At 37.0% G+C, this 24,812-nt stretch overlaps 1 protein-coding gene and 1 long non-coding RNA gene across 21 annotated transcripts in view; one reads left to right on the plus strand and one right to left on the minus strand.

Moving 5' to 3' along the window:
• The window catches only part of AHI1 (Abelson helper integration site 1), a 190,875-nt gene that overhangs the window by 112,483 nt on the left and 53,580 nt on the right, over positions 1–24,812 (plus strand). For 15 of the 20 annotated variants that reach the window (XR_007133516.1, XR_007133517.1, XR_007133515.1 and 12 more), the window contains one exon: positions 5,521–5,576. Coding sequence is in view for 17 of the 20 variants with exons in the window: in XM_047770131.1 (XP_047626087.1) it covers positions 5,521–5,576 (56 nt within the window). In the remaining 3 variants the exon portion in view is untranslated. Of the gene's footprint in view, positions 1–674; positions 744–5,520; positions 5,577–7,384; positions 9,437–24,812 lie in introns of those variants that run through there. The other 5 variants (XM_047770143.1, XM_047770144.1, XM_047770150.1 and 2 more) reach the window with 3 other exon arrangements.
• Positions 2,719–17,792, minus strand: LOC125121630 (uncharacterized). The gene is made up of 3 exons (XR_007133518.1): positions 17,664–17,792; positions 3,044–3,213; positions 2,719–2,822 (listed from the first exon to the last, which is right to left on the minus strand). It is a non-coding gene; the product is annotated as an uncharacterized LOC125121630 (long non-coding RNA).

Consider the following 24,812-nt stretch of genomic DNA (forward strand, 5'->3'; position numbering starts at 1 on the left):
CAAGTATTTTATTTTTTATAATAATGGTATAAATGGGGTATTCTTTTTCATTATAGCTTCTAACTGGTTGCTGTTTGAATATATAAAGGCTGTTGATTTTTGTGTATTAAGTTTTAGATTGTGCTGGCTTTCTGATTTATTCTGTTATTGGTTGTGTTCATTTTCGCATTGATTCTCTTGGACTTTCTGTGTATAAATTGTGTCATCTGAGTAACAGTTTTGCTTTTTTTCTAGCTCCTGAGAAGAGCTTGCAATTTTCATACAGACATCTTTATATTAAATTTGGCAGGAAAGATCTTTGCCTTTTAAAATTCTGTATTTTCCTGAAAAATAATATACTATATATTTCATATTTTCCTAGACATAGATAATCAAAGCATAATTTTCCCTGTGCCCTATATAGAGATTCATGGCAATTTCTAAAGCTCAATTTTACAGTGTTGCCTGAAACAAATGATGCTTTAGACGTTTTCATGGAAGGGAGGATAAAGGTTCTCCTGTCCATTGCACAGCACCTTGTGCTTAGTGGGTAGCCCATAATTTGGTGATGATAAGATTGCTGGGTATGTGTTCTGGTTTCAGGACTTGGCACATATTCCCACCTGCTTTGTTTTTACAATAAATCTGATTTTCTTTCTTTCTTTCTTTCCTTTGACCATGGCCCCAACTTGAAGGTTGGAAGAGTTTAAGGACTAAAAAATGTATTATTCTGGAGTTCCTGTCGTGGCGCAGTGGTTAACAAATCCGACTAGGAACCATGAAGTTGCGGGTTCGGTCCCTGGCCTTGCTCAGTGGGTTAACGATCCGGCATTGCCCTGAGCTGTGGTGTAGGTTGCAGACGCGGCTCGGATCCCGCGTTGCTGTGGCTCTGGCGTAGGCCGGTGGCTACAGCTCCGATTGGACCCCTAGCCTGGGAACCTCCATATGCCGCAGGAGCGGCCCAAAGAAATAGCAAAAAGACAAAAAAAAAAAAGTATTATTCTGCTGTTCAATTAATGTCATGTTCTAATTTTCCACAAAATAAAATACCTAAGAAACATAAAATTTCTTCATTATCTTCTCTGGAGTATATTAATGTCTGGAAAATTAGGAAATTTTTTTAATATTATATTTCAGTTTTATAGTAGGTTTAGAAACATTACCAAAGGAAGTATTAATTAATGTGTTTTTTTTTTGGTCTTTTTAGGGCCGCATGTGTGGCATATGGAAATTTCCAGACTAGGGGTCAAATCGGAGCTGTAGCTGCTGGCCTAACCACAGCCACAGCAATGCCAGATCCGAGCTGCCTCTGCTACCTACACTACACAGCTCAAGGCAACACTGGATCCTTAACCCACTGAGTGAGGCCAGGGATCGACCTCATCCCATGGATCCTAGTCAGGTTTGTTACCATTGAGCCACAACAGGGATTCCTTTAATTAACATTTTTAAGGAGTTCCCATCGTGGTGCAGTGGTTAACGAATCCGACTAGGAACCATGAGGTTGAGGGTTCGATCCCTTCCCTTGCTCAGTGGGTTAACGATCCAGCGTTGCCGTGAGCTGTGGTGTAGGTCATAGACACAGCTCGGATTCCGCATTGCTGTGGCTCTGGTGTAGGCCGGCAGCTGCAGCTCCGATTGGACCCCTAGCCTGGGAACCTCCATATGCCGCAGGAACGGCCCAAGAAATGGCAAAAAAACAAGCAAAAAAATTTTTAAGATCAATCCCAGAACATTAACTCAGACATTTTGATGACTAATACACACAGGAACAGTGCATTGTAGCATACAAACCTGGTGCCTAAGGCATAAGTTAATTCACTCAGTTAATATTTGAGTCGATTTTAAGGACTTTGTTTCAGGCATTTGGACCAGGCACTGCGGATACAAAGATTAATTAAATCAGATGACCACAAGGGCTAAGCGCACACACACACACACACACACACACACACACACATGCACACACGCACGCAAGTGAGTCTGGAGGGTTTGTGACTTAGGTGCATGGGTTTTAGTAATGGTACCGTGGCTCCTTGTCTGTGGGTCCTATCTCCTGATTTACTTTCTGAAAGCCACTATTTCCTCCCTTTAAAATGGGGTTATCTCTGTTATTTATTAACTACCTTAAAATTCTTAATAGCTGTTGAATTTTTTGTTTGTTTTCTCTTAAGAGATGCTCTTAATGTTTCCATTGTTGTCAGTGGCACTAACAGTTGTATAAGGTTATTTGCTCATCTTCAAGTTACTGAAACTCCTTATAAGAGTTAGTTTTCTTTGCATGCTCATGGTTGTGGTCCCAGCTATGCTGCTGGAAGTCTGAGTTGTAGAAAAAAAAAAAATGAAAGCAAACTTGCCCAGCTGTTACCCCTCTGTTACCCCTCTGCTGAGGCCCAGGAGTAAGTGTCTCCTCCCAAGTCTCATCAGTTGCAGGTTACAGCCATCTCCCAATAGCTGGTCCTGGAAGCAGATTCCTCCAGGTGGATGGGCCCCTTGGCTTATAGGCCCTTTTTAAGGTCCATTGTAGTCTCTAAGGTCTGTCAGGCCTGTGATATACTACCAACATTAAACTGACAGATAATAGCCAGTTACCCAGAGAATTTATAGCTTCTGCTGGCTGAGACCCCTCAGTGGGACACTGGAAAACCCATTTTCTGCCCACACATTGGGAAGAGGCCTGTTTTCCATGCACAGGTCCTTGCTCAGCACCAAAGAGAACACAGCCCTCCCACTCTCCCACCCGTTCCCTGACACCCTGGCCCAGAGACGCCAGGAAAAGAACTTCATCTTCTGAGATCCTGTCCAAGGTTTGCCAGCCCTCTTGCCTCCGTCTTTGTAGGCCTCTGGAAAGGAACAAAACAAGATTGAAATGTTAAAATCATAGACAAAGTGAAAAAGAAGATGCTCACCTAGAAGATTAAGTGGAACCATTCTCAAAAGATAAAAATTATGAAGGTAAAAATAAAATGAGCTGCAGAATTAAACAATAAAATTTCAGCGATAACATTCTGCAGGTTAAAGGATTTCCCAGTTCCAAGAAAGATCACTTATAACAAAGACATACTTAGACCATGGTGAAGGCAGGCTGATGACACAATTCCCTCTTTCAGGTGAGCTCAGTCTCTTCCTTAAGGCTTTCAGTTGATTGAATGAAGCCCACTCACATTCTGGCGGGCGGGCAATCTACTCAACTCAAATGTTAATCCCATGCAAAAAATGCTTTCACAGGAACATCTGGAATGTTTGACCAGGTAAAAGTGAAATTAAATATGGATTTTTTTTTTTAGGTAAAATGTACTTAAAATAAAATCTATTTGGGGGTGATTTTCCTTAAGCTTATTCCTTTCTGTACATTCTCTTTGAAAGCTGGAACAGACATGTATGATTATACTTCCAAATGATATTATTTCAGTAGGCAATCTCAATTTAAAACTAAGCTTATGTCTTTAGAAAATCCATTTTAAAGTTCTAGTTTTCAGCACATTCTTGTTCTGAAAGTGAAACTGTAACATATGTAATTTTGGGAGGTACTTTTATAAGCTAAGAATATAGACTTTGGGTTTTCTAGTTTTTTATTTTTGTCATTTTGAAATTATTTTCTAATTGGATAAAAATTTTAAAATCAGTAATCACCCTGGGCCAGTTTTAGAGCAGTCAGATTATGGTAGTGAGATCACATATGTAAGGTCTTGCTATTTTCTAAACCCGGTGGTATGACCACTCTCATTTAAAAGCCAACGTGTCGGGGGGAGTTCCCATTGTGGCTCAGTGGAAAAGAATCTGTCTAGTATCCATGAGGATGTAGGTTCAATTCCTGGCCTCACTCAGTGCGTTAAGGATCCAGCATTGCCGTGAGCTGTGGTATAGTTCTCAGAGGCAGCTTGGATCTGGCGATGCTGTGGCTGTGGTATAGGCCAGCAGCTACAGCTCAGATTCGACCCATAGCCTGGGAACCTCCATATGCCATGGGTGGGGCCCTAAAAAAAGACAAAAAAAAAAAAAAAGCCTGTGTGTCATGCCAGACCATTCTTAGTGATTGCAACTTGAGAGGGTTGTAGGAATGCAGGGGCTGGAGAAGTGGGGGGTTTACCATTTTTTCTGAATGCTTCAATGTTATTAAAATCTTACAATAAGAAATCAGCATTATTTGGATATTTTCAATTTATGTTTTACTTGGATTTTTACAAATTATTTTATTCAAGGCCATTGTTATCTGTGCTTAAAAATATCTTTCCATCAAAATTACTTAAAAGACTTTATTACATTTAAGACAGATCTGTTAACTTGGTGTGTAGTATTTCTTCAAAAAAAGGACATCTGCTTTACCAGACTCTTGAGGTCAGAAATCATCGTTTATCCTTTATAATTTATCTTTTATCAGTGAATGCCAAATAGCCACTTATAACTAAATATTAGTTGATTGAATAAAGGCAGTATAGCTTTTTAAACTTCACTGGCTAACAGTAGATGTTGAGAGTAGTTTTTACATGAAACAAAAATTATGTTTTTTAAAAATCATGTTTCATAGTACTTTGTTCATTTTGAATATACTCTTACAAAGTGATAAAAAGTGATTTTTTTGTTGTTGTTCTCACTTAAGCCCTTATTATACTTTAAGAAAAATGAATTAAATGCCTGTAAATGAGAGGAACTAGTGTTTTGTTTCAACTAGGAATTGTGCTATTCACTATTAACAGTACATTGCAGGTCTCACATCTAACCACCCCTGCATGCGACAGCCTTTAGCATTATTTGAGCAAAGTAATAGCATAACTTGCATATTGGTTTGCTGATTGGCAGAAAGTGGAAAGTAAATGAGATCCACACCTGTGTTCATTTTAAACTTGAGTCTGACTTTGAAGTGATATCTTTCAAAGATGAGATGCAATGTGTTACATCCTTAGAAGCTGTTGATTACAAAGAAATGCAATAGAGCACACTGGGAACAAAAAGATAAATCCATACATGATAGAATGATTTTCCTCAGGTCTAACAGTCTATATTGTCATTTTAAAAGAGAGAATCCAGGGATCTTTTTTATTCAGGTATTCCATGGTGATTGAATAAATAGCAGACTCTGTCATAGTAGGAAGTCAGATGATCAAGGAGAAATTAAAATAGATTTATTTATTCTTTTTGAGAAAATAAAGAAGCAATTCCTTTCATAGACTTTGTGACATTTCTTCATGAAAACTTGATGACCTCAAGTCAGAAGTAAAACTTTCATGGAAGAAATGCAGCAGAGCAGAGATAATGGTATAATTTTTGAGCTGAGAACAGAATTAGCACACATCTTGTGCTATTGCTGAACGACACCTGAATTGGGAAAATTGGCTTAGCTCACCTTGCGTTGGATCTCTTAGCTAAACTCTCCAACTGTTCCTGACCAAAGAATTCATGGTAACACTTTAAAGGATCCTGCCATCCAAACGAGGCTTTTTTCTTGCAAGCTGTAGGAGTTATGTCTTGCTGGCATAAATGTTTTCAAAATAAAATGTATAGGAATAATAAGCAAATATTCACAAGCTTTTCTTTTCACAGGGATTATCAGCACAGAAAGGAAGCCTTGTAACCATCATGTAGACACAGCACCAACGGTAAGGCAGTCTGTTTCTGCATTGTTAAAACTGTTAAGAAACTACGGTTAATACTGACACAAAGTGCCATTGTAGAAAGCTCTCATAACCTACCTTTTGCCAAGAATTATATCTCTTTAAAAAAAAAATCAACCTTGTGTTTTCCAATTAATGAAGGAAAAGTACCAATTTTGCCAAGATATAAGAAAGTAAAATACTGTATCTTTTTTACAGGTATTTGTTTATAGTAATGTTATGAATATAATGTTTTCTAATTTAAAAATACTTTTATACTTTTGATAAAGCACTGTAAATCTTTATGCAAATTGATTTACACCCTTTTAAAAATGAGTAGCATTATTGTCTAGAATGAATGTTTTGTAATAGTGAAAGTAGGTCATTATGCTTCATTTCTCTTGTGGATTACTATGCTTTATTACTATAGAAGTGAAATCTAATTTTTTATCCCTCTTCAATTACTACCAGACAGCAAAAGGCATTTAATAATTACGGTATATATTCACTATATTAAAAATAATTACAGAAGATAATATAGGAGGAAGACAAATTTCCCTTTTAATCTTTGTGTATAGTATTTGTATGTATAAAATACACATCAGTTGCTGGCTCCCACTTGAAAATTCATAAGATGATATTGGCTAGCGTATATCCTACTCTTTGCTAGGCGTATTCTTGTTTCTTATCCTTTCTGTATAATAAATCTTTGAAATGCTCCGTACAATTCATCATTTCCTACTATGAGAAAGATTTGGTAATACTTTTTAAGACAGTAAAAACAGTATTAAACTATATTTGAATTGTATTGATAATTAATATTTTCCTCAAGAATAAATTGACTGTATTTTTCTATTTGTAATAAATCCATGTAATTAATTCAGCATGTTTGGTAACCATATACAGGGCTCTGGAAGAGACTGGTATTTGCGGAATTAATCATCAATATAATCATTAAAAAGTACATGGGTATAGTGTGTGTTCCAGTTATCCTTTAGTAAATATGCTACTAAAAGAGCAGCTACAACATTATGTAAATTTTATTCATTAATATTAAAAATTGAAGATTAGCAATTATGGAAAATTACTCATTTGATTATTTTACCAAATTTTGAAATTTATTTCATTCCTGTAGGCTTTCCTGAAGCACCTGTGTTTACATTTCTAGTTTTTTTGTACATTTTAGAACTCAGAAAAGTGTAACCTGGCAGGTGTTTCGTTTCACCCAGTAGGCTGATGGCAGATTCCCATGTTAATTAAATGAGAAAATAATAGAACCAAATATTCATGAAGTCATGAGACATAATGGTATTAATGTTTCCAGTAGTGCCCTAATCTCAAAATGACTCAGGTGAATTAGGAACAAAATCTAATGCCTAATAATTTAGGTATTGTTGGTCTTTGGTTATGTTTTCCCAGTTGGATTATTAAATGGTGGCTCCTAATATAGTCATAACTTAGGAGCCAATAAGTTTTAGAATACTTAGTTTATACCGACAGTCCCCAAACACTTGGTTCCCAGATTGTGACTCGAGTTGGTGGTTCCTTTTTGATGGCTTTTTCTGAGCTCTTCTCCTTCTGCCTCTTCACTCCAAAACTAAGCTTGTTCTTCTACCTTTCTCCTCTCCCCTGTGGTCCCCAGCTTGCTGACAGTTGACCTTTGCCCCTTCTCCATAACCTCTTAGTAGAATCACAGGTCTGCTCATTACTCACTCTCCTCTGGGCTCCAGGACAGGTGAAGTCTGATCTTCACAGAAATATAATTTTACCTAATTTTCATCCTTTGTGTCAGTGTCCCCTTATTTTCCCTACAGGGTTTAACAGAAGAAAATATTGAGAGATAAGTAGGAAAACGTCTATCCAAAAAGTTAACAAAGTGGGATATTTGTAAGCTCAAACTTTCTACTACTCCTGGCTGCAAAGAAGAGCTACTCCTCAGGCCTGAGGAAGGAATGAAGGCGAGTGGGCCAGGATTTCAGAATGGCTGAGGCGGGAGCCCTGCGTGCCTCCATCCTCATCTATAACCCCAGTTTCTGGCCCACCTCTCTGCAGTTCCTCCTGCTCTAAGCACTGCCATGAATGCTTGGGTCTAGGAGAGTGCTGGACAGTAGGGGAGGGAAATAAGACTTCCTCAGGCCTCTGTCACAGGGAAAGATGTGTTCCTGACGTTCCAAGTTGAAGTGAACGTCTCTGTCAATAAATGGTTACAGACGATATAGTCTGATCCTCTGGCACCATCATGTAGTACAGTGTTCTTCAGACAAGTATAGATGAGCCTGAGAACAAAACCACTTTTGTCCCGTGCTTCTCAGTTCTTTCTCGCTCTTCTTAATGTATTCATTGTCCTTTTTTCATTTATTACCTGAATTTTAATTTTTCGTTTGGAATTTTTTTTTCCTTTTGACACAAATAATACCATGATACCCCAGGTGCCTTTGAGAGATGAAGTAGAATAGAACATCCCGCCATGCCAGGACCTCCTCCACCAAAAAGAACTAAACCCGTCTTCTTAACTGGCTCTAGTCACTACTTGCTTTTTTGTATTCAGAGCTCTTAATTTTGTTCATATCTAAGAGTATATTTTCAAGTTATTTTTTTTCAACAACTAAAAATTGAGAGGTTTATGACCTGAGTTGACAGATTTTAGACTATCTCTCAGTTGTCTTTGCATAAGACAGCTTACCAGGGTTTTTAATTATTTGAATATAATTTTTTCCCTTCAAAACATTGTAGACATTGGTCATCTTTTGCCCTCTGTCATTTAGTATTTCAGGAGAAACGTTGGATATCAGCCCATGTCCGTGGATAGTTGTTGCTTTGTATAGGCAACCTGTTTTGCCTGCTCATGTGTTACAGATTCTCTTTTCTTTTCTGTATAGCTAATGTCCTAGCTCAGATTTGATGTGTAAATGTGTGGCTTTCTTTTCACTCATTTTTGGTCTGAATGATATTCACTCAGACACATGTTACTATTAGAGGAAAAGCAAATAAGACATTAGACAATGATAATGTTAGATGACACAGAAATAATTAGGTCATTCCACTTTAAGAGCTACTTGCTGCACCTGCTTATAGCCTACATCAAGTTAAGGATAATATCAGACTCAGATTAATCAGAGGTCATTGTCTAAACCCTGAAAGGCAGGTGTAAAAGTTAGTTAATAGTTAAATCAGCATAGGCTTGAATCCCATAGTCACTTCAAATGAAGGACTTATTTGCACACCAAAGAGAAATAGCAACTAGCATAAGGAAGTATTCTACCAACATGTTTGGTCTTTTCTTATTTTAGGTTATCGCACAAGGTATAGTTAAAACATACCTGCCCTTTAATGTAGAGTCCTATGTGCAGCATTTCCCATAGCTTTTCATATTTTCTGGTGGCATTAAAACATGGCAAGTCATGCTTAATATATAAAGAATTTTTAATGACTTGAGGAGAATTGTTTTTGAATCTCTTCCAGTGAAAACTGATAAAATTCAATTCAAATAACATCATTATGGCCTATTGTAATCAATCATTTTTGTAAAGCTCCTGCATTCCCAACCTGTAACACTATGTAATACTGTTTCTTTCTTCTTATTTTATTCGTCAGTTCCACAGCTCTCATTAATGAGAACAAGTTTTCTTTTAACAAAACGGATTTGGGGGTAGTTTATTAAATTACAGCTTACATTTTCATAAAAGTCCACACATCTACCACAGCAGCTTGAAACAAACCCCAGTCTGTCTCATCTGGATTATACCAATTACAGAACAGTTTTTCCATTTGTCTAAGTTTTGCATAAATTATTAGGAATTAAAATATCCTAGCTTGATTAGAAATTTAAATGTTGATCATTATTCTTCATTGTTATCAGAACAGTTTAATAAACTATTCATTCATTCTGCAGTTATACTCGTTCTAGTTTTCCTAAGGGCTTGATTGGTAATTTTTTGTCTCTTGCTTTTCATCACTGGTAAACTTTGTGTGTGTGTGTGTGTGTGTGTGTGTGTGTGTGTGTGTGTGTGTTTCTTTCTAGGGCTGCACCTGTAACATATGCAGGTTCTCAAGCTAGGAGTCGAATCCCAGATCTGTAGCTGCCAGCCTTTATCACAGCCACAGCAACACAGGCTCCGAGCCACGTCTGCAGCTTGCACCACAGCTCACAACAACACTGGATCCTTAACCCACTGAGTGAGACCAGGGATCGAACCTGCATCCTCATGGATACTAGCTGGATTCTTAACCCACTGAGCCACGATGGGAACTCCAACTTTGCTGTGTGTTACAGTGTGTTATTAAATATATCTGAGTTGTTTGTGGTGTTGACGGTACTTAATACTAAACTTATTCGTAGGTGTGCTGATCTTAATCATATAAATTAAACTTTATTTTGAGCCTCTTTTGGATTATATGGTTATAGATCATATGATATTCTTCTACAACTTTTTGGGTTGTTTTTATTGTTAGATTATCATTGTTTAGCCCACTTTAAGTTCACAAGATTGGTACATATTGTATTATTGCACATTAGTTTAATATACTTTATACATATGTTTATGTAAAATATGTCTTCCACATTTTAACATACTGTTGCAGGCAGCTTGTGTATAGATAAGTACATAAGTTACAGTGAAATGTCTTTGATCCAAATGTCTTTGATCCAAAGGAAGCACTTTATTTTCTCCAGTCTATAGAATTTTCCAGGAATTCATATTATTTAAACTGGGGTGAATGTGCCCCTATAAAACTCATAAAATAGAACCTATGGCCAATTTCTTCCTGAAGGTAATTGCAGGGTGGAGAGGGAACTGATAAACTATAAGCTTTTATAACTTAGGTCATAAAAGAATATGTCTTCACTTATCAATAAAGTAGCAATTCAGAGCAATTCTATTGAAATTCAAATATAAATGCAAAATAGGTTCTCCTTTAAGACCACTTGTGAGTTGTCCATAATGTAATATTTTTTAAGTATCTGCACATTAGTTTTTCTCCAGACCTTGTAAATTATGAGGCTTCTGTTGATTTTCCTTATTAGTATATTAGAATATTAGAATTTCAAATATTCTGTTGATATTTGTCTTAGATTTTTTTCCCTAGTTCTCTTTTGACTCTGCTAAATTTCTCTACCTGACAAAGTTTTAAAAAATGTCATTTTTGTATCTGAAAGTGTCATATTACTGGAGAATTGTAACTTAACAGTGGCATAATAGGAATTTATTTTCTAAAGTATCAGCAGTCATCAGGTATACAGTGTCCACAGGACAGTATAGTACCGAGCACTGGATAGGTATGGGAGTGGTGTGGGAAAAGTAAAAGCACTAGAAGTACAAAAAAATACAAAACATGCTTTTGTGTCTTTGAGTAGCTCTTGTGCTAATTAGAGAAGTAAACAGTAAACAGTTAACTCTCAATACATGAAAATGGATAAAAGTTCAGAGCAATGTGGAACAGATGCCATGTCACTGTGGCAGCTTGTACTCATGTATGGGAATATGGGATGGGTCCTGAGCACCATAGGAATCCTCAGGGCTGGAGTAGTTTGGGAAGGCTGCATAGAGTCAGAAGGTGCTGAACTGGATCATAAAAGGAAGATGGGAATTAAAAAGGAATAGGATGTTCTAGACCAGAGTAACTGTTTGACCGAAGATCGTAGAAGAAGGAAAGTAACACAGAGTTGATAGATGGATGGACAGTTTGACGGAAGCATAGTAGTTCAGATCATGAGATAGATTAGAAAAGGTAATTTGGACATGATTTATAAAGATCATTAGATGTTAGGTAAAGAATTAAGACTTTATCAATATAAACAACAGTACAGCATTTGAACATGAGACTGATATGCTCATGGGAGTCATGCTTTTAAAAGATTAAAATAAAAGCAACTCATGAAATTGAAGGTGAGTAGAGATAGGAAGAAGGTCAGTGAGCTATGAAGCTACTGTAATCTCCATGCAAGGTGATAAGGTTCTGCATGTGGAAGGGGCAGTGGAAATGGAAATAGAGGTATGCTTATGAGAAAGATTTGGCGATTAGAACTGATGATAGAGACTCAAAAGAGTTGTAAAGGATGATTCCAAGGCTGGAGACAGAGGTTACTGAGAGAATGATGACTCCATTAGCAGATTTCTTGAAAAATAGGAATGAAAGGTGATTTTTAGAGAATAAAGGGTTCAATTTTAGATGTGTTAAATTTCAGGGAACCAGAAGCCATGAACAAATAGAAATGTTCAATAGAGAACAGAGACTATAGGTTTGGGTCTCAGAAAAGAGGATGAACTTGAAGCTCTAAATTTCTTACGGTTGATAGCGTCCCACTGCACAGCTAGAGTCCCACTGCACAGAAGGGAGATCCAGTGGTCAGGAGGCTCAGGCCTAGGTTGTAGGAAGTCCTGTATGTCACCGTGGACCAGAAGCAAGCAGCAGATTCTTCACCACATATGTCCAAAGGCCCATCCAGGAATGAGGCAGTTGTCAAGTCTTTGGAAAAAGCTGAGTTAGGAACCAATCTCCTCCTACTTACTTTCCACATCTGTTCTCCACAAAATTATTTATCCAATGCATAAATAATGATCATACATTAAAGATCCTATGATGCACCCCATCATCTACCAATTGAAGACTGAGCTATTTAGCATGTGATTTAAAGTCTTCTGCTACATTTTTAGACTTATTTCCAGCTTTCCTCAGTATTCATGCTGGCCACTCTGAACTACTTTTAGTTCCCTAAACATGTCTAGGTCTCTCACACTGAGAAGTAATTTCAGAAGAGGGGTTAAGCACACTAAGTCCAGAACCAATTACCTGGCTTGAAGTCCTGCTTTGGCCGCTTTTGCTCCATGTAACTTCAGGCAAGATTCTTCACCACTTTGGGCTTCAGTTTTCCTTGTCTGCAAGTGGGGGTGATAATACCTACCACAGGGATTGTTGTGAGGAATAGATGAGATGAGACACATTCCATTCAGTATGTTTCTACGTACCAGATATTGGATATTATTTAAACACAAGAGATGGCCAGATAATAAGGAAAGACCCTATCCCAAGCCTGAGGTCAGGAACAAGATGGAACATGCCAGGGTCCCAGGGAGGGCAGAAACACCAGGAACAAGGGAATATGATGAAGGTTGACACAGCAGCTGCCTCTGTCTTGACCGGCCTCCTTTCTTTTTTTCTTTCCATCTTTTTTTTTCAGTGCTTGTTAGGTTTTTTTTTAATATATATAATTTTTTTTCATTATAGCTGGTTTACAGTGTTCTGTCAATTTTCTACTGTACAGCATGGTGACCCAGTTACACATACATGTATAGATTCTTTTTTCTCACATTATTATGCTCCATCCATGACTAGATATAGTTCCCAGTGCTACACAGCAGGATCTCATTGCTTATCCATTCCAAAGGCAATAGTCTGCATCTATCAACCATAAGCTCCCAATCCATCCTACTCCCTCCCCTTCCCCCTTGGCAACCACAAGTCTGTTCTCTAAGTCCATGATTTTCTTTTCTGTGAAAGGGTTCATTTGTGCCGTATATTAGATTCCAGATATAAGTGATATCATATGGTATTTGTTCTTCTCTTTCTGACTTACTTCACTTAGTATGATCATCTCTAGTTCCATCCATGTTGCTGCAAATGGCATTATTTTCTTCTTTTTTATGGCTGAGTAGTTTTCCATTGTGTATATATACCACATCTTCTTAATCCAATCATCTGTCAATGGACATTTAGGTTGTATCCATGTCTTGACTGTTGTGAATAGTGCTGCAATGAACGTGAGGTGCATGTGTCTTTTTCAAGGAAAGTTTTGTCTGGATATATGCCCAAGAGTGGGATTGCTGGGTCATATGGTAGTTCTATGCATACTTTTCTAAGGTACCTCCATACTGTTCTCCATAGTGGTTGTACCAACTTAACATTCCCACCAACAGTGAAGGAGGGTTCCTTTTCTCCATACCCCCTCCAGTATTTGTTATTTGTGGACTTATTAATGATGGCCATTCTGACTGGTGTGAGGTGGTATCTCCTGGTAGTTTTGATTTGCATTTCTCTACCAATCTGTGATGTTGGGCATTTTTTCATGTGCTTGTTGGCCATCTGTATGTCTTCTTTAGAGAAATGTTTATTCAGGTCTTTTGCCTATTTTTCCATTGAGTTGTTTGTTTTTTTGCTATTGAGTTGTATAGGTTGTTTATATATTTTAGAGATTAAGTCCTTGTCAGTTGCATCATTTGAAATTATTTTCTCCCATTCTGTAAGTTGTCTTTTTGTTTTCTTTTTGGTTTCCTTTGCTGTGCAAAAGCTTTTCAGTTTGATTAGGTCCCATTGGTTTGTTTTTGCTTTTATTTCTGTTGCTTTGGGAGACTGACCTGAGAACACATTTGTAAGGTTGATGTCAGAGAATGTTTTGCCTATGTTCTCTTCTGGGAGTTTGATGCTGCCTTGTCTTATATTTAAGTCTAAGTCATTTTGAGTTTATTTTCGTGCATGGTGTGATGGTGTGTTCTAGTTTCATTGACTTGCATGCAGCTGTCCAGGTTTCCCAGCAAGACTTGCTAAAAAGACTGTCTTTTTCCCATTTTATATTCTTGCCTCCTTTGTCAAAGATTAATCTTTCCATCTTTTAAAGTTTGTTTTTTATGTACTTATTTGCTTATTGGATATTGTGACTCTTTTCTGGAGTCAGTGCAGAAGTCCAGTTACACCAGGACAACAGGCATGTATAAACTGGGACTGTCTTGGGCAAGGTTAAATGTGTGATCATCATATTCATCAATTCTGTAAGTCATGGTAGGAAGAGTGATCTTTTCAATATGTCAGTAAGGATAGGTTATCTATCCTTCTGCTTATTAACACTCTTCAATAACTTCTCCTTACTTGTAGAATAGAGCACAGATCTTCCCTGGGGCCTATAGGACCTTGCATGTTCTGGTCTCTCCTGCCCCTTCAGGATCACCTTTTGATACTCTCCACTGAGTTTCTTGAACATAGCCAGCCTGTCTCCCACTTACCCATGGGCCTTGAACATTTGGTCTTTCTGCCAAGAATATATACACCCTTTTCTTTAGATCCCAAGAAATGTCAGCTTTTCAGAGCATCTCCCTTCACCACTCTATCCAAAGCATATACTCCCCACTTAGTCTTTTTTATTACACCTTGTTTTTTCTTTCTTAATACTTATACCAATTTGTAATTTTTGGTTAGTCGTTTTCTTGTTTATCTCCTGTCTTCTTGCTCAATAGGGTGGCTGTTAGTTCCATGAAAGATAAAAGTAGGGACCATATCTGCTTTGTTCACCATTGCTTATGGACTATCAATAGATACAGCTTAAATGACTAAATGAATTTAGGCTGAAACTATAGAAATAACTAAGCACAAAGAGCTAGGCTGGACTTAAGGAGTGTCCATATTTCAAAAGGTTGGAAAAAGAGCACTTACAGAAGACAGAGAAGAAAGGCAAAGGAAATCAGGAGTAGTGTGACATCTTGGAAGCCAGAGGAGTCTAAATGGTAGGAGTTTTTGTGCTATCATAGGTAGCCAGAAACATTTGGGAGAATGGGAGCATAAAGGAAGCTAGATGGTCATGTTAGCAGGCACAATGAACTGGAAGCAGTTCAGGAAACCTGTCATGAGAGGAAGATAGAACATAGAAGAGCAATTTATTTCGCCTTGCATACATGTTGCTGACTTATTTCGCAAAAGAAAGTAGTGTTTGGCCAGAAGGGCCATGAGATGAACCTATGTAGGAAGTGAAGTAAATGTTTCTTTTTCCATGTTCTTCAAAAGTGAAAAATTAAATTTTAGTATTTATGCAACATTGTTAACACTCAGAGCATTTCTCAGATAGAAGGAAAAATGCAGCATGGGGAGAAAGATACAGACTTTGATTTGGCATTTGACAAAGAGTTGAGTAGGGCAGTTATAGCAAGCTTCCTTGCTAACAACTTTAGCTTGTGCTTTTTTTTTTTTTTTTTTTTTTTTAAGGGCTGCACATGCAGCATATGGAAATTCCATGGCTAGGGGTCAAATCAGAGCTACAGCTGCTGGCCTATTCCACAGCCACAGCAACGCAGGATCCAAGCCATATCTGCGACCTACACCACAGTTCATGGCAATGCCAGATACTCAACCCACTGAGCGAGGCCAGGAATCGAACCTGAATCCTCATGGATAACAGGTTTGTAACCCACTGAGACACAATGGAAACTCCCAGTACTTACACTTTTCTAGTTGATAAATGAGGAAGGTTGAAAAAGTTGATCTTTTAGGTCTCTTTTGGGGTCTAAAGTTCTGTGAATCTTTTTCATCTGTTCTAACTATTCTAGGAAAACAGATTAAAGCAGAAAAACTAAGCAAATCTCTGGTAGTCATCCCTTGAATGCTGACATGATTTCTCTCATTCTTCCTATTCTCACGATTCAGTTAGAATTCACCTACATATTAGACACATGGCAGTTATGTCCACCAAGTCAAGTAACAAATGCCCACCACCGCCATTGTTTTGGAAATTTCATGCTGCTTAATTAGTAGACATAGGTTAGTTGACTTCAGTAGACCAAAAACTAAGTTTTTTCATCATAAGGCCGAATAATTTCCACCTTCATAAGCCCAGTGCTTGATGAAATGATGCCAAGCAATAGGGTATGGTGTCCAGATAACTGTTTACTTTAACCAGCAGGGCTTGAAGAGCTTGTGCAGTATAGTGGGAGAGAGAAGCATGGGTTCAGCTGCCTCTTGGTAGTTGCACTATGACTTTTCCAAAGACAACATTTTCTGCTAATAATGGGATATGGCAATAAAAGTATTGAGATTTTTCTGATTCTACACATTTTTAGTCACTTAGCCTCAACATATAAGGAGGATGTGTGACTGGTTACTAAAGAAAAAGTCCCCTTTCTCATGAATACATTCTTTCCTGGAAAACAATAAACTAGTTTCTATCTTAGAAACACTATGTTTTCATTAAGTACTCAAGTTTTGTGCTTTACTACAAATGGTCAATACGTTGGTTCTATTCTGCTTTTAGATCACTATAGAATAAATGTTTCCTCTCCTATAAACACAGCTCTTGAGATGCTTGAGAGGGTCTGTTTTATCCTGGTCTTCTCTTTTTTAGGCTAACTATATCGATTTTCTTCTACTTAATCTATACTGATTCCATCCAGTTTGTTCACATTCTTTAGAAAAGTCGCATCCCGAACTGGACTTAGTATCTTAATTGTGATACGAAAAATAGTGGTGTTACTGGTTTCTGTAATCTAGATACTGTGTTTCATATTGGATTATGACCTACCATAACTCCTTGATGTCTTAAACAAATACTGTCAAGACCTGTCTCCCCATTATTTACATATTTCGCCTCAGTATTCTCATCTCTAGAATGGAGCTAATAATAGTACCTATCTCATTAGTGTTGTTTCAAGTACTGAGAACAGTGTCTGTCACACAGTAATCTCTCAACTCTCTGTTATCACTGTTTATCACTAAGTACAAGTTGTCCATTTGTCCTTGTTGAATTCATCATTTATTTTTGACTCACTATCCTGCCTGTCAAAATTCTTTTGAGTCCTGACTTTTTTCAGCCATAATCACTCCTGAACTCTGTTATGTGAATAGATTTTCTAATGCCCCTTGTTGTCTTTTTCACAGCACTAGAAAAATATTGAACAATGAACAAAATCAAAATGGCAACAATTTCTTTACCTGTGGGCAGTGTCAGTTTTTTTAATAAGTCATTTTGTTTGGAGGATGTTATTGTTTAAAAGCTATTTCAGTGTTACACTGCATTGTCCTTTAGCAAAGCATTTACCTGCAAGTGTGTTACAGTAAGATTTGGTGACTACTTGGAATTGTTTTTTCAATCAATATAAAATTTGGCCATTTAAGGAAGCATTAAATATAGTACCTAACAGAAGCCAGAATGTGAGTTGATCATGTCATAAGATGAAATAATTGTTTAGAAAGAAAAAAATTCATACTCATCATTTTATAGAATATTATTTTCCATTTGGGGAAAAATTAATCAAAACTCATGAAAGTAGTCTTCTGTTTTTCCTGCCTAGATGACCTTACTATCTGCCACTACTAATGTTCCATAGAGTCTTTTCTTACCTTGACAAACACGAGTTGATCAAGTTCTTCTTCCTGTGATGCTCTTTATCCTGCCATCATCTCAGTGTCCCCAGAGATCAGTCTTTGACAGAGATGGCCGTGTAGCCATCAGTAATGCAGACACCTCATGGTATAACCACATTACTGGGTCACAGATGAGTTTAATGCATGAAGATGAAGATAAATCCTAGAGGAAATGAAACTCCTTGTTCTGTGTTTTTAATGAAACTTCATATAGTCTTCTTGTTACCATATCTCTGCCTGGTGGCAACATGAGCAGACTTCTCTGGGAACTTTCTGGGTTCAAAGCTTATTTTGCCACACTTAGAAATAAATTTTCTTTTTGGAAACAGAGCTAGAGTTAGTAGATCTGTATTTTGTTTTGTTTTTGCTTTTTTTTTTTAAGGGCCACACCTGCGGCATATGGAAGTTCCCAGGTCAGGGGTAGAATCGGAGCTACAGCCACCAGCCTACACCACAGCCACAGAAACTTGGGATCCAAGCCGCATGTGCGACCTACACCACAGGTCACAGTAACGCCGGATCATTAACCCACTGAGCAAGGCCAGGGATAGAACTTGCATCATCATGGATCCTAGTCGGGTTCGTTAACCACTGAGCATGAAGGGAACTCCCAGTAGGTCTGTATTTTGTTTGGAAAATGTGGTCACACTTAAGTACTACAAAAGTATTTTACTACGAAACACCATTCCTCTTTGATCAAGAACTTTAGGAGTTAAGTAATAACAATTATACCTGCCATTTATTGCACACTTACTGTACCAGGCACCATACAAAGTGTTTTACATAGATTGTCTCACAAATGTCATAATAATTCTGAAAAATAAAAATGTTACCATTATCATCATCATTTGCCCGTAGGGAGACTGAAACACTAAAGGTCTTTGAGTCTTCTAGAAACATTTAAATTAAATGTGTTTCATGCAATATGGTAGATGAGCCAAACATGTTAACTCCTTAGAAGCAGAATCAGTTTATGTGCTTAAACCATTAAACTCAAAATGTCACTCTGTGACACAAGGCCGATTCAAGGAGCAGTTCAGGTAACATTAACAGCAATTAACACTTATAAAAACAGTTTTTAGTTTTCAAAGCCCTGCTGCATAGTGTGTGTTGTCTCATCTGATCTTTGTATGATCACTGTGACTTGTCATGGCCCTAGGCAGGGATGGAGATGAAGAGTGTAGACAGCTGAGCAGACCGGAACGGCTGACCAGAACAGCTTAGAAGGCCAAATTCGGATTCTTCCCTCTTCATAATCTACCATGGAAGTTTTCTGAGAAAGCCAATTTCAAAATTTTTTCTTGGAAAACCTCACATCCACCCACCAGGAAGTTTCAATCAGATATGATTTGGGGTTGGTGGATTTGGGGTTAGAGTTTTAGATTTCCTCGGAATAGTGGCACTTCGGTTTGCATGGCTGTCGGGTGGGTTAAAGACACATAAGCAGCACCGAGTAATCTGGATGTGAGAAAGGGATCTTGGGGTTTGGTGGGAAGAAAGGGGCCCAGAGGCTGTGGTTTTTCTAGTGCACTGGCAGAGTCACCTGTGACCTTGAGAAAGGAAATTACAAACACCTGCTACACTTCAAACTATGCCACAGACAGCTGTCTGAAGAACAGGACTCAGAAGAACAGGAATGAAAAGGTAGTTGTGAGTGTCACCCAAGAGTGAGGTGATTGGGCTTTGTCCCTCCTTCCTTGAGACCTACTTATACAACAGTTTCAGCTGATACCTAAGATGAATGACGCCTCAGTTGATATTTCTAATCTTAATTATTCTTTCTCCATTCTGCTAGAAAAATCTCTATAATAAATACTTAGGCTGTTAACCATTTGGTATCCAAAGAACCTAAAAATGAGTATGGCTCAATAAAATTCCTGTCTTCCCTGGGACTGATATTGGGCCTTTCCACTTTATTTATTTATATATTTTTTTTTATGGCCACCGGTGAGGCATATGTAAGTTTCTGGACTAGGGGTTGAATGAATCAGAGCTACAGCTACCAGCCTAGGCCACAGCCACAGTAATGTGGGATCCAAGCTACGTCTGCGACCTACACCATAGCTCACAGCAACGCCGGATCCTTAACCCACTGAGTAAGGCCAGGGATTGAACTCACATCCTCATGGATACTAGTCAGATTCATTTCCCCTGAGCCACGACAGGAATTCTTCTGTCACTGGTACTAGCAGCTGCTTTGTTCTTACTGACAAAACCTTGGTAATATATTAGCTTATCTATTTCTCTTATGTCCCACATGTATTGCTTCCTTCTGTTATATTTCCATGGTCTAATAACCTCTGTTGTCCATTTCCATAGCCAGAATCAAGGCTCTCCTCTCACATGGAGAGTTATGGTCTCCGTCTGTATATTTTTGCTTCCTGTTCCTTTATTCATCATGACTAACTTCACCTTCCATAACCATATTTCTACAATGTTCTTTTTAATTTTTTTATTTTTATTTATTTTATTGTTTTGGTCCTTTTGTCTTTTTAGGGCTGCCCCCACAGCATATGAAGGTTCCCAGGCTAGGGGTCCAGAGCCGCAGCAACAGGAGATCTGAGCCGCATCTGCAACCTACACCACAGCTCATGGCAATGCCAGCTCAATCCCCCTGAACGAGGCCAGGGATCGAACCTGCATCCTCATGGATGCTAGTCGGGTTCACTAACCACTGAGCAACAGTGGGAACTCCAATGTTCTTTTTTAATAATAGCTTTATTTGGAAATAATTGACATAGCAAAAAATTTACCCTTTTAAAGTCTATAGTTTATTGGATTTTAGTATATTCACAGTTTTGCACCCATCGCCTGTGTCTAATTTTGAAACATAATTCTCACTCCAAAAAGCAATCCCATACTCAGTAGTAGTCACTCACCCCTCTCCGTTGTCTCCTCTCCCTAGCCCACAAATACTAATCTATTTTCTATCTCTATGGATTTGCCTATTCTGGACATTTTATGTAAATGTGGTCGTATCATATGTGACTTTTGTATCAGGCTTCTTTCACTTAGTATGTCTTCAAAGTTCATCCATGTAATAGCATGTATCAGAATTTGATTCCTTTTTATGGCTAAATAGTATTCTATTATATGGCCCTACTACATTTTATTTATCCTTTAATTCATTGATGAGTCTTGGGTTGCTCCCATTTTTAGCTATGGTGAACAATGCTATGTGAACATTCATATACAGATTTTTGTGTAGACATAGGTTTTCATTTCTCCTGGGTACAAATTTAGTAGTGAAATTACTGTGTCATATAGTAACTCAGCATTTAACATTTTGCAAAACTACCAAAAACGTTCTCTAAAGTTGCTGAACCATTTTACAGTCCCACCAACCAAGTCCAAGGGTTTCAATTTCTCCACAATCTTCACCAACACTTGTTACTGTCTTTTTTATTAGAGTCATTTTATTGGGTGGAAAGTTGTTATCTCCTGATTTTGATTTATGTTTCCTTATTGATTAATGATGCAAGCATCTTTTGAAATGCTAGTTGTATGTCTTCTTTGGATAATTTATTCATATCCTTTGCCCATTTTCTAAGTGGGCAAATTATAACTATATTTTACTGTATAATTATATAAATTAGATATAGTTTAATGAATATGTTATATATATGTATGTATATATAGGATTCAGAGTTTATTATACCAAGTGTAGAAATATATTTTTGTTTTTAGAAATGGAGTTGAAGTTAGTGTGTCTACAGTTAATTTGGAAAATAGGGTAATATTTACAGTTGTGGGTCTCCTGCAGAAATATTTTTATTATTAAACATCATTCCTCTATAGTAACTCAGAGAACTTTAGGAGTTGAACAGTAATATTTATTTATGCTTGACACATACTGTGTACCTACCATGTGCCAGGAATACAGTGTATAAACATATATAGTATACCGTATAAATATATAAATATAAATAAATATTATTTATATCTAATTGGGTTTGTCTTATTATTGACTTGTAAATGTTCTTTATATACTCCGGATACAAGTCTTTTAGCAGATGTGTGACTTGCGGATATTTTCTTCCTTTCTGTAGGTTGTCTTTTTCTTGATCATGTCTTCTGAAGTGCAAAATTTGTTTTAAAATTTTTATTGTTTAATTTTTCTACTGTTTTGTTTCTTGTGCCTTTGATATCACATCTGAGAAATCGTTGTCTGATCCAAAGTCACAAAGATTTACTCCAGTGTTTTCTTAGAGAGCTTTATACATTTAGCTTTTGCCTCCATAAGTCTGTAATTCATTTTGAGTCAGTTTTTATATATGGTTTGAATTATGGCTGTAGCTTTATTTTTTTTTTGCATGTGTCTGTCTAGCTTTTCCAGCATCATTTATTGAAAAGACTCTTTTCCCCCATTTAATAGTCTGGCACCCTTCTCAAGAATGAATGGATTGTGTATGTAAGGGCTTATATCTGGACTCTCAATTGTATTGCACTGATCCGTGTACCTACTTAATGTCAGTAACCCACTGTTTTAATTACAGTAGCTTTGTAGTTTTAAAACCAGGGCATGTTCTCCAACTTTGTTCTCTTTCCAGCCTATTTTTGCTGTTCTAGGTCCTTTACGTTTCCTTATGAATCTTACCATCACCTTAGTTTCTACAAAATTTTTGATAGGGATTGTTTTGAATCTGTAGATCAAAAATCAAGGAATGTTTTCATCTTAATAATATATTAAGTCTTCCAATCTAGTAACATGGGTCTTTGTTAATCTAGGTCTTTAATTTCTTACAATGATATTTTGTTTTCACTATATAAGTCTTAGACTTTTATTTTAAGTACTTTTGTGTTATTACACATGGAATTGGTTTTGTATTCAGATTGTTCATTCTTCAGGTTTAGAAATATAATTGATTTTTTACATTCACCTAGTATTCTGCAACCTTTCTGAACTTCTTTACTACTTCTGAAAGGAATTGGGGGTAGATTCTTTGAGATTGTCTATTCACAAGATCACATCCTCTGCTACTTCTTTCTTTCCATCTGGATACCTTTCTTTTTTACTTGCTTAATTTACTGGCTAGAATCTTCAGTACAGTGTTGGAGTAGCAAGAGTGAATGTCTTTGTCTTGTCTTGTTCCTAATCTCAGGGGGATAACTCAGTGTTTATGTTGTTAGCTGTGTGTTTTTGTACATAATCTCTATCAGGTTGAGGAAGTTCCCAAGTATTCATACTTTATTGAGTGTTTTTATCAGGAAAGGATGTTGGATTTAGTTAAATACTTTTTTCTGTGTTTATTGAGATGACTGTGTAGACTTTATCCTTAAAGCTATAAGACAGAGTTATGGTCTATCACATAGACTGATTGTCATATGCTAAACTATCATTTCCAGTATAAATTCCACTTGGTCATGGTGTATAAGCCTTTTTCTGTGTTGTAGATTCTGTTTACAAGCATTTTGTTGTTTTTATGTCAGTATTCATAAGAAGTGTGTAGTTTTCTTTTCTTCTCTAGCTTTAGGATCATGTATTACTGACATTACAATGAGTTGAAAAATGTTCATTTCTCTTTTTTTTTGGAAGAGTTTGGAAAAGATTGACATTATTCTTCTTTAAATATTTGGTGCAATTCACCAATGATGCATTCTGTACCTGGCTTTTCTTTGTAGGAGTTTTGGTTGCTAATTCAATCTCTTTATTCTTACAGATCTATTCAGATTGTCTTCTTTTTCAATAAGTTTTAAGTTATGTCTTTCTAGGAATTTGTCTCTTTTATATGGATTAGTTTAATTGTTAACCTAAAGTTGATAGTAGCACTCCATTATAATTGTTTATATTTCTCTCGGGCTACTAGTGATGTCCTCCCTCTCATTCCCAATTTTATGAATTTTGTGTTACCTTCCCATCCCTTCACCACCCTTGGTCACTCTAACTAAAGTGTTGTTAATTTTTGTGATCTTCCAAAAAACCATTTTTTTGGTTTTATTAATTTTCTCTGTTCTTTTTCTATTTGTTATTTATTTCTATCCTAATGTTTATCATTTCCTTCCTTCTTCTTGCTTTGGGTTTAGCTTTATTTTTCTAGTTTTAAAGTATAAGGCTTGATTATTGATTTAATATCTTTCTTCTCAATGAAGCATTTACATCTATAAACTTTCCTCAAATAATTGCATCTGTTGCTCCCTATACATTTTGATATGTTGTGTTTATCTTTTCATTTCTCTTTTTCCAATTTCCCTGATATCTCTTCATTGACCCATTGATTACTTAGGAGTATGCTGTTTAATTTCTACACATTTGTGTATTTCCCAAATATCTTTCTCTAACACCCGTTGTCATTTCATTGTGGTTAGAGAACACACTTTCTCTGATTTCATGAGGGTTTTAAGGCTTATTTTATGACAGCGTATTATAGAACATTCTCTAATATAGACATGCACTTAAGATCTACATGCACTTAAGAATGTGTGTTCTGCTTTTGTTAGGTGGAGTGCTCTATAGATGTCTCTTAGATCTAGATGGGTTTTTTAAATTTTTTTTTATAATGGTTGATTTACAATGTTCTGTCAATTTCTGCTGTACAGCAAGATAACTCAATCATACATAAATATATACATTCTTTTTCTCATATTATCTTCCATCATGTTCCATCAAAAGTGACTAGGTATAGTTCCCTGTGCTATACAGCAGGATCTCATTGCTTATCCACTCCAGATGCAATAGTTTGGATCTACTAACCCCAAACTCCCTGTCCATCCCCCTCCCTCACCCTTGGCAACCACAGTCTGTTCTCATGTCCATGAGATTGTTTCTTTTCTTTTTTCTTTTTTCTTTTTTTTTTTCTTTTTTTTGGTCTTTTTAAGGCCACACCTGCAGCATATGGAAGTTCCCAGGCTAGGGATCAAAATGGAATTGTAGCTGCTGGCCTACGCCACAGCAACAGCAATTCCAGATCTGAGCCACATCTGCAATCTACACCACAGCTCACGGCAACACTGGATCCTTAACCCACTGAGTGAGGCCAGGGATCAAACCTGCGTCCTCATGGATACCACTCAGATTCATTTCCATGAGCCATGACAGGAACTCCTGTTTCTTTTCTATAGATAGGTTCGTCTGTGCCATATGTTAGATTCTAGATATAAGTGATATCATGGTATTTTTCTTTCTCT

This window comes from Phacochoerus africanus, chromosome 2, assembly GCF_016906955.1.
Source record: "Phacochoerus africanus isolate WHEZ1 chromosome 2, ROS_Pafr_v1, whole genome shotgun sequence".
Lineage (NCBI taxonomy): Eukaryota > Metazoa > Chordata > Mammalia > Artiodactyla > Suidae > Phacochoerus > Phacochoerus africanus.